At 50.5% G+C, this 15,189-nt stretch overlaps 2 protein-coding genes across 2 annotated transcripts in view; both read right to left on the bottom strand.

Annotated features, from left to right (window-relative positions):
• Window positions 1-450: 450 nt before the first annotated feature.
• On the bottom strand, window positions 451-5,033 carry LOC117639757 (regulator of telomere elongation helicase 1 homolog). The gene is made up of 12 exons (XM_034375636.1): window positions 4,714-5,033; window positions 4,437-4,638; window positions 4,171-4,355; window positions 3,551-3,892; window positions 3,355-3,474; window positions 2,690-3,277; window positions 2,518-2,597; window positions 2,230-2,416; window positions 1,990-2,103; window positions 1,782-1,913; window positions 1,427-1,657; window positions 451-1,347 (listed from the first exon to the last, which is right to left on the bottom strand). The coding sequence occupies exons 1-12, from the start codon at window positions 4,813-4,815 to the stop codon at window positions 901-903; spliced, it is 2,730 nt and encodes a 909-aa protein (XP_034231527.1). The 5' UTR covers window positions 4,816-5,033; the 3' UTR covers window positions 451-900.
• Window positions 5,034-5,540: 507 nt separating this feature from the next.
• The window catches only part of LOC117639664 (dipeptidase 1-like), a 106,902-nt gene continuing 97,253 nt past the window's right edge, over window positions 5,541-15,189 (bottom strand). The window contains exons 9-14 of the mRNA XM_034375537.1: window positions 12,393-12,569; window positions 7,602-7,686; window positions 7,323-7,398; window positions 7,050-7,188; window positions 6,681-6,840; window positions 5,541-5,605 (exon numbers count right to left, since the gene is read on the bottom strand). Coding sequence (XP_034231428.1) covers window positions 5,541-5,605; window positions 6,681-6,840; window positions 7,050-7,188; window positions 7,323-7,398; window positions 7,602-7,686; window positions 12,393-12,569 — 702 coding nt within the window. The remainder of the gene's footprint in view (window positions 5,606-6,680; window positions 6,841-7,049; window positions 7,189-7,322; window positions 7,399-7,601; window positions 7,687-12,392; window positions 12,570-15,189) is intronic.

Raw genomic sequence — 15,189 nt, 5'->3', positions numbered from 1 at the left:
TGTTCGATTCGTCTTATTCGTCGCCAGGTGCGAATCGGGACCCCACGTGTGTCAACAAACTGCCGGGCAGCAGGTTCCAAACAGTGCCATCGTCGCGCGTCTCTCTCGTGCTCGGGACGTTTCGTAAGGGCGCGAGAGACAAACACTGCAACACGACTTTAAAAGCGTGAGGCGCCTTCGTCGAGCGCACACTGACGATCCCAGGCCAACCACCATGGCACGCTTCGAGAGCCTCATCCTCATCTTCGCCATGCTGTGCGCGCTCGTGGTAAGTCTAAGTCCATCCAGCCAGAAGCCTTAGGATCTTGTGGGGCTGGCCTACTGGGGGTGTTCTGCTGCTGCCTCCCGGAATTCCCTGCCCGAAGAGTGGAAAATATTTATTTTCCCGGTTGAGAAACCTTCAAGAATTAAGACATTTTATGTCAATCATTTCAATGAGAATGGAATGTGTCATGGCAATCGTTTTATTAGAATTTGTTTTAAAAACAGTATGAATAACTAGCAACAGGAAAGGTTCACATGTTTATATACTGCTCATGATAAAAAAATTTTTTATTGATACAACTACATGTGCTTTGCCTATAGAGCTTCACATCTGCTGCAGCAGTGCACAGCTGGATCGACCTTGCCCTCGGATGCATGAGCCGAAGTGACAACCTTGTGCAGTTTTATGAGTGCATGAGGTCAGCAGGCAAATAAAATAAATGCTACAAGACCAGCTTCAGTAATAAAGTGTTTGATAACTGAAGTTAAAATGCACTTAATAATAATAAACTCTGCATGAAAATTCAACATTCTCTGAGTTCGATTTTTATGAAGAATAGACAATATATGGACATTTTATAGAAACATATACACACAAAATAAAATGAGAAATTTTGTTTTTACAAACCAATAAACTTAAACCTTTGAAACTAAAACCTGACTTAAATCACTCTCCTCTTTGACTTCAACTTTAACACAGTCACCAACTAAAACCTGACTTAAATCGCTCTCCTCTTTGACTTCAACAGTAACACAGTCATCACTCGTCTTCTCACTTGTTCCTTTTACTTCAGGACTCTCCAGATTAACTTTTTCTTCCTTCATTTTCTCCAGTGCAAGAGCATCTCTTTTTGCTTTTACTTCTGTGGAAAGTCTTCCAAATACAAGTTTTTTGTCTTGGATTGCCTTTAGGAGAATTTGTATTTCTGCATTTACTTTACTGTTTCGTTCTAATTCTTCATCTCTTTTGGCGATAAGGTCAAAGTATATGTCTGCAGTATGATCTTCCTTCTTTAACTCTTCCTGATGGCGTCTGCGGATGATAGCCTGCTGCTCTTCCGTTCGTATTCCAATATTCTTTATCTACCAAGTAGAAAAAAAGCAAACATTTACTTTTTAGAAGACTTCAGGATTAGAAAACAGGAATGTTCATAATAAATACCCTCAGAGGAATTGTAGAGAAGAATTGTCGTAAAATAGGACGAAGATCTTCAAAGTTGACATTTCTCAAACCCTGGTTAAGCCAGTGAGGCAGACCTTGACGCACTCTAGGTGTTGAGTACCTGTCATCAGGCAAAATGACAACTCCATAGTCTTTCTGATGCCGAATAATTCGTCCTAGTGCCTGATTCACAGGTCTTATGGCCTGTGACAAGTACCACTCGTTGTTTACCTGTTGATACAATCAAAACCGAATGTCACAAAAAAGTACTTCAGAACACTGCATACAACAAACTTCTTCTGTTCGTATTCTTGACAGCAAATTCAGACTTGTTTTCAAGCATTGCCAAACTTACAGCTGAACCTCGCGTCCTACACAAGTGGGCTCTCTTATGCACCACCCATGGATCAAAGTATGGAGGATACGGCAATCCCACCATTATGACAGCCCTTCCCAGTTTGTCTTTGAAATCAATACCTTCACTGACCTAGACCAATGATAAACATGAAAAATTTTGTTTGTTTACAATCTTTAAAATTAAATTTTTTTTAAATGATAAATACCTTTCCACTTGTGACACCAATGAGACATGCACCAGACGTAAGTTCAATCTTTGAGGTGTACCTCAATTGTAGATCATTCATGTCAGACGCTTCCTTTGGTTCCTCAAATATCTCCTAAAAATATACATAAATGTTACTGTCAAATCTTTTTGATGTAAAAGAGGAAAGACACACCCTCTTACAACATTCACACAGGCATGCAATAAGAGGGTTTCACCAGCTTTGAAGCAAATATTTTACCTTAAGATTGTTGATTTCATGGTAAAGACTTATACCACTTCTGTTAAAAATATCATTCCATCTTGTAAGACACTGATTCTTTACAGTGGATGAAGTAAAGAATATAAGAACTCCATTGGGAGTATATCTCACGATTTCCCTAATAACATTGCCAAGGGCATCATACAGCTGCTTCCCATTTTCCTCCCTAAAAGACGTTAAGACAAAAACGGGAGTGTTAAGACTTCAGAAGATAACAAGTTGTGAAAAAGTTTATTGGCACAGTACATTCAATAAAGATTCAAGTACCTGTTATTGTATGATACATCAAGTAATTCTTTTTTATCACCTGTACAGGTTGGAGCCTCCGTAACACAGAGGCTCAGGACCTAGACCAGATTAAAAAACATGCGAAGGGCATGTGCATATTTAGAGATGATGGCAACAACAAATAGAATGAAAAAAAATGTTCTAAACTAACCTGAGAGCTGTCCACAACATGTTCATTCAATAACTCTACTTGGAATGGAATAGATAAACTTTCACGCAAGGGACGAAGAGGTGCCAGAGTCCCACTAGTCACAATGAAGGAATGCACCCCCTTCTCCATCAAGGATTTCATTATTATACCAGCATTAAAGCACCAAAAGAATATTTTGGGCTCCAAGTCTGGCTTTTCTTTTAACTTTTCAGGGGGTATAATCTCTTTATAAAGGACAAAACTGTCTCTCAAAGTTGTCGTCAAAGTTCCATTTTCTTTCTCTTCAAGACAGTAAACAGTGCTGATCACACTATTCATTTTCTTCATGCCAGTCGTCGCTCGCTCCTTGGCACCTAAAAACTGAATCAACTGCTTCAAGTTGTACAATTGTCTTTGATATTGAGCAGGTGTGATCCCTGCCTCCTCAAACAGACGGATACAGTATTCCCCATCATAATGAGGTATCTGAGTGCCTGGTAAAATACGATTTGCAAATAATGCCTCAAGCTTCAGAAATACATCTTCAAGTTCCTGAATATTTTTTCTGAGGACATCTTTTGGATAGCTATCATCAAGCTCATCTAGATCCTGGCAATTAAGAAGAAGAAAATCTAGACTAAAACATAAAATTGAAGCGGCATTATGAGGGGAACCCAAATACTCACTGATATTGAATGTAATTCTGCACGACAGTTTGCAATATCTGAAATCTTCAATTCAAACGATGCGTTTTCTTCACAAACTTTCTCCAAATTATGTCCTTCATCAATGATAATGATAGAATCCTAGACAAACAACAAAAGTTAATGAAGCACCAAAACTTTTTTTGTAGTTGTTTTTCACTTATGCTATGTTACGTACCTCAACATTTAACTGCAACCCTCTCAAGATATGAGGATTAAAAATGTAAGCATAGGGCAGAAATATTATATCAGCTTGTTTTTGAAGGTGTCGGGACATATAAAATGGACATACTTTGTGTTTGCGACTTTTTTCAATTAATGTCCTTTGATCCATGGCAGGCGCCATGGTGAAATCATGATCTCTTCCTGACTGCTTCATTTGTTCATAATTCACGTAGTACTGACAGCGGTGGTCATCAAAACATGAGGAACATTTTTCTGGAAGATCTTCAATATCTGGTCCAGGTGAAGAACATTTACTTTCACGTTTGACATTCCTTAATGAAGCACATTTGTCATCCTGAGAGAGGAAAAAACGGGTAAAGCAACAGATCATCCTTAAGGTGGCCTTACAATGAGTGTCCGGCTATGTCCACCCTCCGATTATTTACACTATTTGAAACAAATGTAACAGGAATGTGATGTAAATTACTATTCTTCACCCTTGTAAACCATCACATGCGAACTATTCTCAAGATTCCCAATATTGGGACGTCGGACAAGGGCAGACACGCATTGTAAGGCCACCTTTAAAGTATCACATATTGAAAATATAGACTTTCAGTTGAGTTTCCTCACAAGATTGCTTCCAGCCTTAAGTGCACAAGGATTAAGGCACAGTTGTTTCCTTGAACCCAGTGTTGCTGACCTCAGATGTCCATATGACGTGTTTTTAAATTCATTGACAGCTTGAATAAGTTGAGAATGAGTACGAGTACAAAAGTAAATTTTGTGAGATCGTCTTTCTTCCTTCTTCTCAGCACCTGTGAACACAAAATAGAACAATGGTAAAAAATACATTTGGGATGATCATCATCCATTTAAATTGAAACAAGGAAACCAACTTGATAAATCGCCAGAAAGGTGGGTTTCATCAAGTTTTTCTTCAGATGTTGTTTGTTTGTCGGAGGCAGTTTCAGGATCATCCTCATACAACTCAGGCGTTTCATTAATTTTTTTCTGTCTATCAAGCCAAGCCAGAGAGGCGCAGACAAGACATAGTGTCTTACCTGTACCTGTTGGTGATTCTAACAAAGCATTTTGAGCCTGAAAAAAGATATGTTTAGCGGCAAAGGATAAGCAGAGAAACTGAAACTGATCAAACCAGAGAAAGTTACATACTTTGTCCATGCTTTCAAGCATCTTCTTCATGAAGACCTCTTGTGGGGCATATGGGACAAAGGGAAAATGCACCCACAAGTTATTTATCTTGAATCTTTCCATAATGCCCAAAAGCCTTTCCAAAATGAAAAGCAATCAACAATCCCTAAGTCAGTTGTAATCGTAATGTGATCATTGAAACCAAATAGTTCTCTGGAGTTAACTTTGCAAACTTCTTCTGCAAGTGAGTATGTTTTGCAATTCCGAGGAACACCACTAAAGAATCACGAAACGAACCGGACACCTCTGTTTTGGTCAGGAAATTTGAACTTGAGAGCATGAAGGGTTCAGTTAGGTGACGATAGGCGTCGCTAGTGTCGTCGGTTGCCTTTCGTTGTTTGTGGCAGGCCCTGCTTTGCTGGCGCCAGAATTCAAAAGAAGGCCCACACGTAGCTTAGCCCTAGAATGACAATTACGACTGAAATTGCGGGTTGAAGTGGGAAAGAAGACTTTTGAATCGAACTAAGAGTAAGTTAATTTATTGGCCTAACTACATACGTTCGCATTTTAAATTTGAATCCAATTTACAAGTTCTACTTATTAACTAGCAACATTTTTACAAGGGAATTAATATGCAATCAAATTTACATAGAACATATCACAAAGATAAGGTACAATTGATTTACTAACAACAATCTAATAAATACTTACACATATCACTGGATTTTCTTAAAATAACCAATAGCAACAGAAGGAAAATTATTGCTAACACAGCTGAAGTAAACTCCATGCATCAATTGTAATTATGTTTTAAAGATTGTTAAGAATTAGAGAGAAACCACAATTGGTCAAGATTTTAATCTAAGAGAAAGACGATTTTCTTCCATAGGGGTAACAGTATAATTGCTACTAACTATAAAGTGAAGACAAAGACATGTTGAATGAACAAATCACTAAATAATTGAAAATTCACTAGACACTGAGGTTTAAAAGTTTCAGGCCTAACATTAGCCAGCTAATATTAGGATTAATTATATTCTTACTATTTGGTACAATAGAAACTATGAAACATTAACATTGAATTAAATATCATTCATAGCAAATATATCACATCCATCCAATAGACAACATTATTTGTGTTGAAGCAATTTCAACAGAACTTTGGCCTTTTTTTTTACACCATACATGTGGTCTTAAGCAAAAGCCGCAAAATTCACGGTTTACATGAAAACAATTTATTATGAATTCAGTCCCAAATGGAGACGAGTTCACACACACTCCCAGACTTTCCTTCTTCAGACGCTACTGACGATTAATTAATTACTGACACAAATCCTGTCAAAGTCCCAGGTGTCTGGCGTTGCGGGAGTGGAGAGCGAGCACTGGAAGCACACTCTCTGTCCGGTCTACGGGCACGTTAAGCATGCCCTCCGGGAGGATGTTCTTAAAGCTCGGTGGAATAGAGAGGCCCCGAGGCCCAGCCGGGTGGCTCCCATGGGAGGCAAGTGCACTTGCCTTTCCCGCAGTGGCGGCTGGATCGGGGAGGGGGAGTTGGCTCGAATGAGCCAACCGCACTCGAGCTGGTGGAGTTACAGTGGAGGACCCGACGACACCACCGCGTTCTGACCCTTCACGACCAGGACCCGTTGTTGGCGCATTCCGCGCGTAGACTGAACCCGATCACTGCGCTCTCGTTGCTTGGTCTCTCTCGCCCTCCCGTTGATGCCGTCGGGGTGCGAGCGCGACAGAGCGACAGAAGATGCGCGGAGTCACTCATGGGCGGCCCCGGGGCAGGTCCTGGTGCAGGTGGTGCAGGTCCAGGCGGGAGTACGGCCATGGGCGCCATGGGCGTCATGATTGTCGGAAGGCGGCCTCGCTGGCTGCATGCCGGCGACGGGCCGTCGCCGGCAGAGGCACCACGGCGCTGGCCACCGCCTCGGATCATGGCGCCCCGTCGCCGTCGTCCTGGTGGCCGTGGCCGTGGCCGCCGCCGGGGCTGCTCAGCGGCATGGCGCGCCCGTGGTCGCGCTGCGTCGGGATCCTGGGCAGGTGCAGCACGGAGGTGCAGTTGTTGCGGCCGCGGAGGTGCTTGGTGGCGATCGTGTCCTCGAACGGCCCCACGTTGTTCTCGCTCATGGCGTCGCGGACCTGCGGAGCGGAAGGCAGAGGGACTCGCATTAGCGCCGGCAAGTAGGCAACACGCAGGCATCTCTCTCTCTTACACACACTCTCTCTTACACACACTCTCTCTTACACACACTCTCTCTCACTCTCTCTCTCTCTCTCTCTCTCTCTCTCTCTCTCTCTCTCTCTCTCTCTCTCTCTCTCTCTCTCTCCTCCCGGACACTCGGACAAACCTTTTCCACTTCCCGCATGACGCGCAGAAAGTTCTGCCCCGCCAGCTTCTTCAAATCCTCGGCGGACCACTTCCCGGAGCGGATCAGCTCGGCGAAGAGGACCGGGTAGCTGGACACGTCCTCCAGGCCCTGCGGCGTCCTGGAACGAGCAAACCGAGGACGCGGTCAGCAGACTGATTCCTCTGTCTCTCTCGCACGCAGCACGGGGCGTTCTGCACAGGTGCGAGAGAGACAGAGAGCACGCTGGCGTTGCCATGGTGATGTGGCACTCACGCGTTGATGCCGTCGAATCCCGCGCCGAGGCCCACGTGGTCCACCCCGGCCACGTCCCTGATGTGGTTGATGTGGGCTGGAACACGCGAAAAGAAAAGAAAGTCAACAATCCGATCGCAGAGGTCGAGTCCCTCCGATTTGAAACTTGACGGCCGAGCGATTCGGAAAAGTCGTTTCGTCGCTCTGTCTCTGTCGCACTCCTGGAGCTCTCCGTAAGGGTGCGAGAGAGACAGAGCGACCAACCGCTCTTCTGAATCGCTCGGCTGGCTGCTGGCTTACCGACGGCGTCCTCCACGGTGGAGAACTCGCTGCAGGACAAGAAGTGGGAGTAGAAGTTGACCATGACCAGCCCCCTGTTGTTTGCCTGCAACACAAACACATACACAAACTGAAACCTAGCCACTTACAGTGCGACCAGCTGCCCGTTCCGTTGTCCGCACGACGAATAACATTCGTGTCTTTCCGTTTGGCAGCGCTGCGTTCTAAGGACAGCAACACGTCGAAGCGAACACCCTTTTTTTTGCGCAAGCCTCCGGGACGGCACGACGAATAACATTCGTGTCTTTCCGTTTGGCAGCGCTGCGTTCTAAGGACAGCAACACGTCGAAGCGAACACCCTTTTTTTGCGCAAGCCTCCGGGACGGCACGACGAATAACATTCGTGTCTTTCCGTTTGGCAGCGCTGCGTTCTAAGGACAGCAACACGTCGAAGCGAACACCCTTTTTTTGCGCAAGCCTCCGGGACGGCACGACGAATAACATTCGTGTCTTTCCGTTTGGCAGCGCTGCGTTCTAAGGACAGCAACACGTCGAAGCGAACACCCTTTTTTTGCGCAAGCCTCCGGGACGGCACGACGAATAACATTCGTGTCTTTCCGTTTGGCAGCGCTGCGTTCTAAGGACAGCAACACGTCGAAGCGAACACCCTTTTTTTGCGCAAGCCTCCGGGACGGCACGACGAATAACATTCGTGTCTTTCCGTTTGGCAGCGCTGCGTTCTAAGGACAGCAACACGTCGAAGCGAACACCCTTTTTTTGCGCAAGCCTCCGGGACGGCAGGGAGATTGTAAAGAGGGAAAGGAGGGGGAGGGGCGCTCAGGAAACGGAAGTCAACGGCTGTCTCCGCCGCACACTCCTGGAGCCTCCGGAGGCTGAGATCTTTTTCGTCGCTCTGTCCCTCTCGCACCTGTACGGGACGCCCCACGAGTGCGAGAGAGACTCTCGGAATCAGTCTGCTGGAGCCGCTGGAGTCCGGGGGGACGCAAGGCCCGGCCAGGGCCCGGCCCGCTGGAGTCGGCAGTGGACGCGTTCTGTCTCGCCACCCTTCGGGCCTCCGAAGGTGGTCGAGATGGCGTTCGGCGTGCTCGCCGGGGAAGTCCACACCGTCACGACCTTGTCACGGCACTCTTAATTCCTCACAAACTCTCGCGGAGAGATGAGTTAAGCTTTCAGGGAGTGTTTTGGGCGTCAGTGCGCTAACGCAGGAAACACTGCGCGTCAGGTTTCTAAAACACATTCCGTGTCGCTGTCTCTCTCGCACCGCTTCGGGCTGCCTAACGAGTGCGACAAAGACAGGGCGAGGGAAGGACTCTTGAGCCTGCAGGAGCACTGTCGGACGCGGTTCACTGTACACCAATGAAAAGCGAGAGAAGCCCCTAATGAGCAGCGGAGCCTGTTGCCAGCCAGCAGACTGATTCCGACAGTCCGTTTTCGTCACCCCGTCTCTGTCGCACTCATGGGGCGCCCGGCACAGGTGCGAGAGAGACGGAGCGACGAAAACGACTCTCGGAATCAGTCCGCAGTGTTCCAGCGCGCGCAGCCCAGCGTAGAGTTTGTTTTGCGAGATTTTCGCGGTTGCCAAGGTTACGGGCGGCTGAGAGAGATGCCCCAGTGTGCCCGCATGGTTGCCAGAGAGGGTCGCTCCCCTTGTGCAGGCAAGCCAGACAGGCAGCGCGCCGCAGCGGGGGCATGAATGGACGCAATGGAGCGCGAATTCGTGTGTGTGTGTGTGTGTGTGTGTGGTGTGTTGTGTGTTTGTGTGTGTGTGTGTGTGTGTGTGTGTGTGTCCATGCGTCGAGCGGTCCAAGGGGGGACAGGGGGCAGAAAGAGCAACAAAATTATTATGCCCGGTTCAATAACACTGGCCTGGGGACGGGGAGGGAGGGTCCATTTAGCCGAGCCACTGTGTCTTCTTTCTAAGAGAAACGTAATCAGGGAACACATCGAGCTCAGCCAATGCCCCGTGACTTCCATGTGGATGCTATCACTGGGCTTTCAGGCGCTCGGGGCCTTGCGGCCGTGACTGCTTGACGTCAGCAGACTGAATCCGAGAGTCGCATTCGTCGCGCTGTCTCTCTCGCACCCATACGGGACGCCCCATGAGTGCGAGAGAGACAGAGCGACGAAACGGTCCTTCGGCACCAGGCGGCTGCCCGGCTCGACGCCCGGGGTCTTGACACGCGCATCTCTTTTGTCAGTGTGCCTCCATGAAAAGACGCAACGCGGCGGCGAACTCGTGCAAAAGGAGGGAATTTTGCGAAAGAAGCAGCCCCGTTTTGCGCACCTCCTTTATGAGAGTAAATACCCCGGACGTCGCGAGCGCGCGAGTGGTTGGCGGCGAACGCAAACAAGGCGAGGCGCACCAGCATGCTGCAGCACTGGGAAAGGGTTGGCAATCAAGGATAAGCCGGGCCAATTATTGGCCCGAAGGGTTATTTGAGTGAGCAGCTGGGGAGCCTCTCCCTTCCCTTGCTATTGAGTGTTTGCAGTGCGCTGTTTGATGTACGACTTACCTCAAACCCTCAACTCTCTCGCCTCGTGTCTCACTCATCCTCACTGCACTGAGGTAGAGGCGCACACTCGGGGACGGAAAGATATGGCCGTCACTCGGTCTCTCTCGCACCGCTAGGACGCCCCGAGAGTGCGAGAGAGACAGAGCGACGAAGCATACTGTTGGGAAGCAGCCTGCAGCTTAAGCTCCTCGAGTGCAGACGTTTCAAGGGGTTGTTGCCGATGTCGTGTTCGCACGCCAGCCCACCGCCCCAAGAGACTGGTTCCGAGAGTCGTTTTCGTCGCTCTGTCTCTCTCGCACCTGTACGGGACGCCGCGCGAGTGCGAGGGGGCAGAGCGACGAAAACGACTTTCGGAATCAGTCTGCAGCAGGGCCCCTGCTACTTAAGCCTCGGATCATCCCCCTCTCCCGTCGATCACGCCTGATCACGATGGCTCACGACACCGAGCGCCGCGCTCCGCCACTGTCGACTGATTCCGAGAGTCGTTTTCGTCGCTCTGTCTCTCTCGCACCGATACGGGACGCCGCGCGAGTGCGAGGGAGACAGAGCGACGAAAACGACTCTCGGAATCGGTCTGCTGCCTCGTCTCCGCCCTGTCCCTAGGAACCGGAGGGAGCCGGGGGAACGGGAGGGAACCGCTCATCAGCCCAGATTGCCAATCCGCGGCCGCCACGCCCCGCCCCGCCCCACAGCCAAACAGCAGCAGGGCACACTGCACTCACTTCATTAGAAAAAAACCCAAAAAGAACGAAAAATATTAGTACTGTCACATAAGAAAAGTGACCTAGAACCATGTATGCTGAGATTTTTTCGAGTCACACTGTGAGAAAAAAAGTACGGAAAAAGTACGGAACATGTCTGGTCAATAATTTGCCTGGACCGTCCGTAGTTGTCTACTACGGAACGTTCCGTACTTTTTTTCCGTACCCATTTACATGGATTCATATGGAGCAAGTACGGAAGTACTTTCTCCGTACCTCGGCACTATATTTTTCTGTACCATTTCCGTGCAAAAATACGGAATTTTTTACAGTGCAATGTGCTTCCCGTATTGAAATTTGTTTTTGCAAGTCCTCGCGTCGTGGCCTAGGCGGCCTGGGCGGCCTAGGCGTTGCGAACGTGATGACCTGCCGCCCTAACAAGCGACAAGGGTGGCGGGGCGGCGCGTCGTCTTGGGAACATCTTTTGAAACGCAGATTAATAGTGCCCCCTCCCCTTCCCTGCCACTCCCCGGAAACAAGTTAGCCTCTTTAGTAAAACAGACGTTCCTGCGGGGACCGGTGTGGGCAGGCCTAGAGGCTGGCCTAGAGGCTGGCCTGGCCAGGACGGCTGGCTGATTCCGCGCCGTGCGGCCGTCGGCCTGTCTCTCTCGCACCCATACGGGGCACAGTGGGCCAGAAGACCGGTGGTGCGGCCAAAATTCTAGACGCGTTTTGAGCTCCAGAGTCGCTAAATGGGACTCGAACCGAACGTGTGACCCCACCAATGGATTCCTCGTTCGGAGAGCAATCCATTGGTGGGGTCACACGTTGGGTTCGAGTCCCATTTAGCGACTTTTGAGCTCAAAACGCGTCTAGAATTTTGGCCGCTCCACCGGTCTTCTCGCCCACTGTGCGGGGCGTCTCACGAGTGCGAGAGAGATAGACTGCTGGCCGCACAGCACGCGGAATCGCCGTGGAGGGCCTCGAAGCCCAGCTGGCCGTCGTGCCGTCGTCTGCCGGTGCGACGTCGGCATGCCTGCCGCGGCCTACCGCCTGCGAAGTCCAGGGTAGGCACCCCGCCGCACGCGCGCGTCGCCCGGCGGCCTACCCGCTGCTCGTCGGGCGCTCCGCACGATGAGTGGCGGCGGCCGTCGGTCTGTCTTCGTCGCACTCATGGGACCCGCGTATGTGCGAGAGAGATAGACCGTCCCGCGACGCGCGCGTGCGGCGGGGTGCCTACCCTGGGCTTCGCAGGCGGTTCACGGTGGGCCAAAAGACCAGCGCCGGCGGCCAAAACTCTAGACGCGTTTTGAGCTCCAGAGTCGCTAAACAGGGCTCGAACCGAACGTGTGACCCCACCAACGGATTCCTCGTTCGGAGAGCAATCCATTGGTGGGGTCACACGTTCGGTTCGAGTCCTGTTTAGCGACTCTGGAGCTCAAAACGCGTCTAGAGTTTCGGCCGCCGGCGCCGGTCTTCTGGCCCACTGTGCGGCTCACTACAAATCCAGAGGCTGACAGCCCGTCTCTGTCGCACGCATGGGGCGTCCCGTGCGGGTGCGAGAGAGACAGACTCACCAGGTTGGCCAGGATGTGGTCCGGCACGTTGCGGCTCGAGTTGCACAGCGCCCTGGCGGACGAGTGGCTGAAGAAGACGGGCGCCCGGCTCACTTCCAGTGCATCGCGCATCGTGGCCACCGACACGTGGGACAGGTCCACCAGCATGCCCAGCCGGTTCATCTCCTTGACCACCGTCTGCAACACAAACACACACACACACACACACTGTCAATATTTCGGTGGCAAATTGTTGTACAAGAATGTCATGACACCAGTTGATGACACTGTAGTCGCGCCCATGAAACACATGTAGGAACTTTGATGACAGCGTCATACAAATTTTCACCGTGCACCGTGCACGCGGATCGACTGGGAACTATTTTCTGTCCTGTGGGAAGCCACATACTGTAGCCTATAGGCGAACCACGCCACGCATGTCGCAGCTAGTTGCCGCTGCCATGGCTGCCCCTTGGGCTGCCCCCGGCCGACATGGCACAGAGCACGGCGAGCACGGCGAGCACGGCGTCCCGACCGGCGGGCTGATTGCCTTGGGACGACCAGCACGACAAGCAGGGCGATGAGCAGCTCGGCCTTATTGTGTTTGGAGAGGACGGGGACAGTCTTCTGGGCGACCCGGAAGGCCGAAAAGGCGAGGCCCGTTCCGACCAATCGGAACCAACAAGGAAACAAATTACTGTTCTGTTTGCCGGCCTGCTCCCGGAGTGCTGCATTCTACAACGAGCGTTTGTATGAGTGAGCAAGTGTGTGTGTGTGGGTGTGTGTGTGGGTGGGTGTGTGGGTGTGTGTGTGAGAGAGAGAGAGAGAGAGAGAGAGAGAGAGAGAGAGAGAGAGAGAGAGAGAGAGAGGTGGTGGTGAGTGGTGGGGGAAGTGTTATAGTGTGTGCGACGGAGAGGACCGACCGCAAAATGTGCTCCCGGGACTTTGGAGCCGTCGTTCCCAGGGCGGGGCCCACACGGAGGGCCCCAGCCAGGACTCATTGGGACCGCCGTGGCGTGGCGTGCCTTTGCCGTGCCGCGCCTCCCATTGTCTGGAGAAGCGACCCTCTGTAATTGCGTGGGTGGCCGCGTGGCGGCGCGGCGGTCTGTAAGTGCGAGCGGCGGCAGCGGCTGTGGCCTGTCGGATTGAAATAACGCCGTCCGAACGACGAGGACAGAGAGAGAGAGAGAGAGAGAGAGAGAAGAGAGAGAGAGGAGAGAGAGAGAGAGAGAGGTGTTCCACGGTTCGGGGTTGCAAAGGCTCTGATTAGCACATCAGAAGGCCACCGCGACCCCGGCCGGAGCCCGGCGGTCCACGCCGAATGGGGAGCGGCAATCGGGGGCAATCATTTCAACAAATCAGGCTCGGCCCAGTGGCCCGCGTGGGCAGCGGCGTGCCTGCACCGTAATTATTTCAAGTTGGCCAACACCACGCCGACCACGCCACCGGGGCGGAATGCCCAGCCCGCCCAGCCCGCTCGTTCGACCCGAAACCGGCTAACTTTGGAATCAACACACGTCAGCACCATCGTCCAGCTGATTGGCCAATTTCTCGAAATTTAATGTTAAACGTTTCCACAGCGCTGCCGTCTGCGCATGTGCTTCCGATATGCTATTGTGCAGGGGGAAGTCCTCGGCAGTATGTGAACTGTGAAGATTTTGGTATAGTCACTTAATGACAGCTTCACACTTAGGCCTAATGACAACTTCAACGCTAATTTAATTCCTTAAGAATGTCTTCAAACCAGTTTTGACAATGTTGTCACACCTACAATGCCAGTATGGGGGGGGGGCATTGATGAGAGCATGTCACATATTTGAGATCATAAGTTTAAAAAATTTCATAAGCCACGGTTTTGTTATAGTCATAATAAAGCAGCAAGTTAACAACTGTCAATAATTTATGAAAATTTCATTATCCACTGTTTTGTGATAAAGCGACAGCAAGTTTACAACGGTCTATAAGTTATGAAAATTTCATTATCCGCACTGTTTCGTGATAAAGTGACAGCAAGTTTAGGTTTACAACGGTCTATCCACATGTTTTGTGATAAAGCGACAGCAAGTTTACAACGGTCTATAAGTTATGAAAATGATCCAGCGACCGTTTTGTCGTAAAGCGACGTCAAGTTTTTACAGTGCAGCACTCCACGCCATTGAGGTGGCGGCGACACGCGCGGCGGCCGCGCGCATTGTTCCACCGCCGCCTCGCTCGCCTCACGACTCGGGGCTGCGAATGGTTTAGCCCCGAAGTGGCAAGGCGACAGCGCAACAACGGTGGCGTGGCGGGGCGTGGCGTGGCGGGCCGGGGCCCCCGCGGGGGCTCCAGGGGCACGCCCTCGTTGTTCATTAAGGCCCCCGAGACAGTGAGACAGAGTGAGACAGTGTCATGCAACTCTCGGCTCGTCTTTGTTGGTCCAGATTGGCTGCTCGGGATGCCCCCTCCCTCCCCCCTTCCCGCGCGTCTCGGCAGACAACAGCCGGCAAGGAGAGCTCGGTGCTGCACCTTCGAAACAAGCGGAACGAGCTTCACTGCAACTCCGCAGAGGACCATTTTAGCATACCAGCCGAAACGCGTAGCATTTTCGCACTCTAGCCAATTCGAATCAGTTTCTCATGTCTAGCGGAGCAGCGCACTGATTCCGAGAGTCGTTTCCGTCGCTCTGTCTCTCTCGCACTCCTAGGGCGTCCCGCGTGGGTGCGAGAGAGACAGAGCGACGAAAACGACTCTCGGAATCAGTCTGTTTCGGCATGGGATGGGGCGTCTGAAGGGTACCCCTTCGGGAGCTGCGGCACGTAGGGTCGCAGAACCACCACAC

Source organism: Thrips palmi, unplaced genomic scaffold (genome assembly GCF_012932325.1).
Source record: "Thrips palmi isolate BJ-2018 unplaced genomic scaffold, TpBJ-2018v1 HiC_scaffold_11, whole genome shotgun sequence".
NCBI lineage: Eukaryota > Metazoa > Arthropoda > Insecta > Thysanoptera > Thripidae > Thrips > Thrips palmi.
The sequence above is the reverse complement of the archived record's forward strand: the minus strand, read 5'-3'. Positions and strand labels throughout refer to the sequence as shown.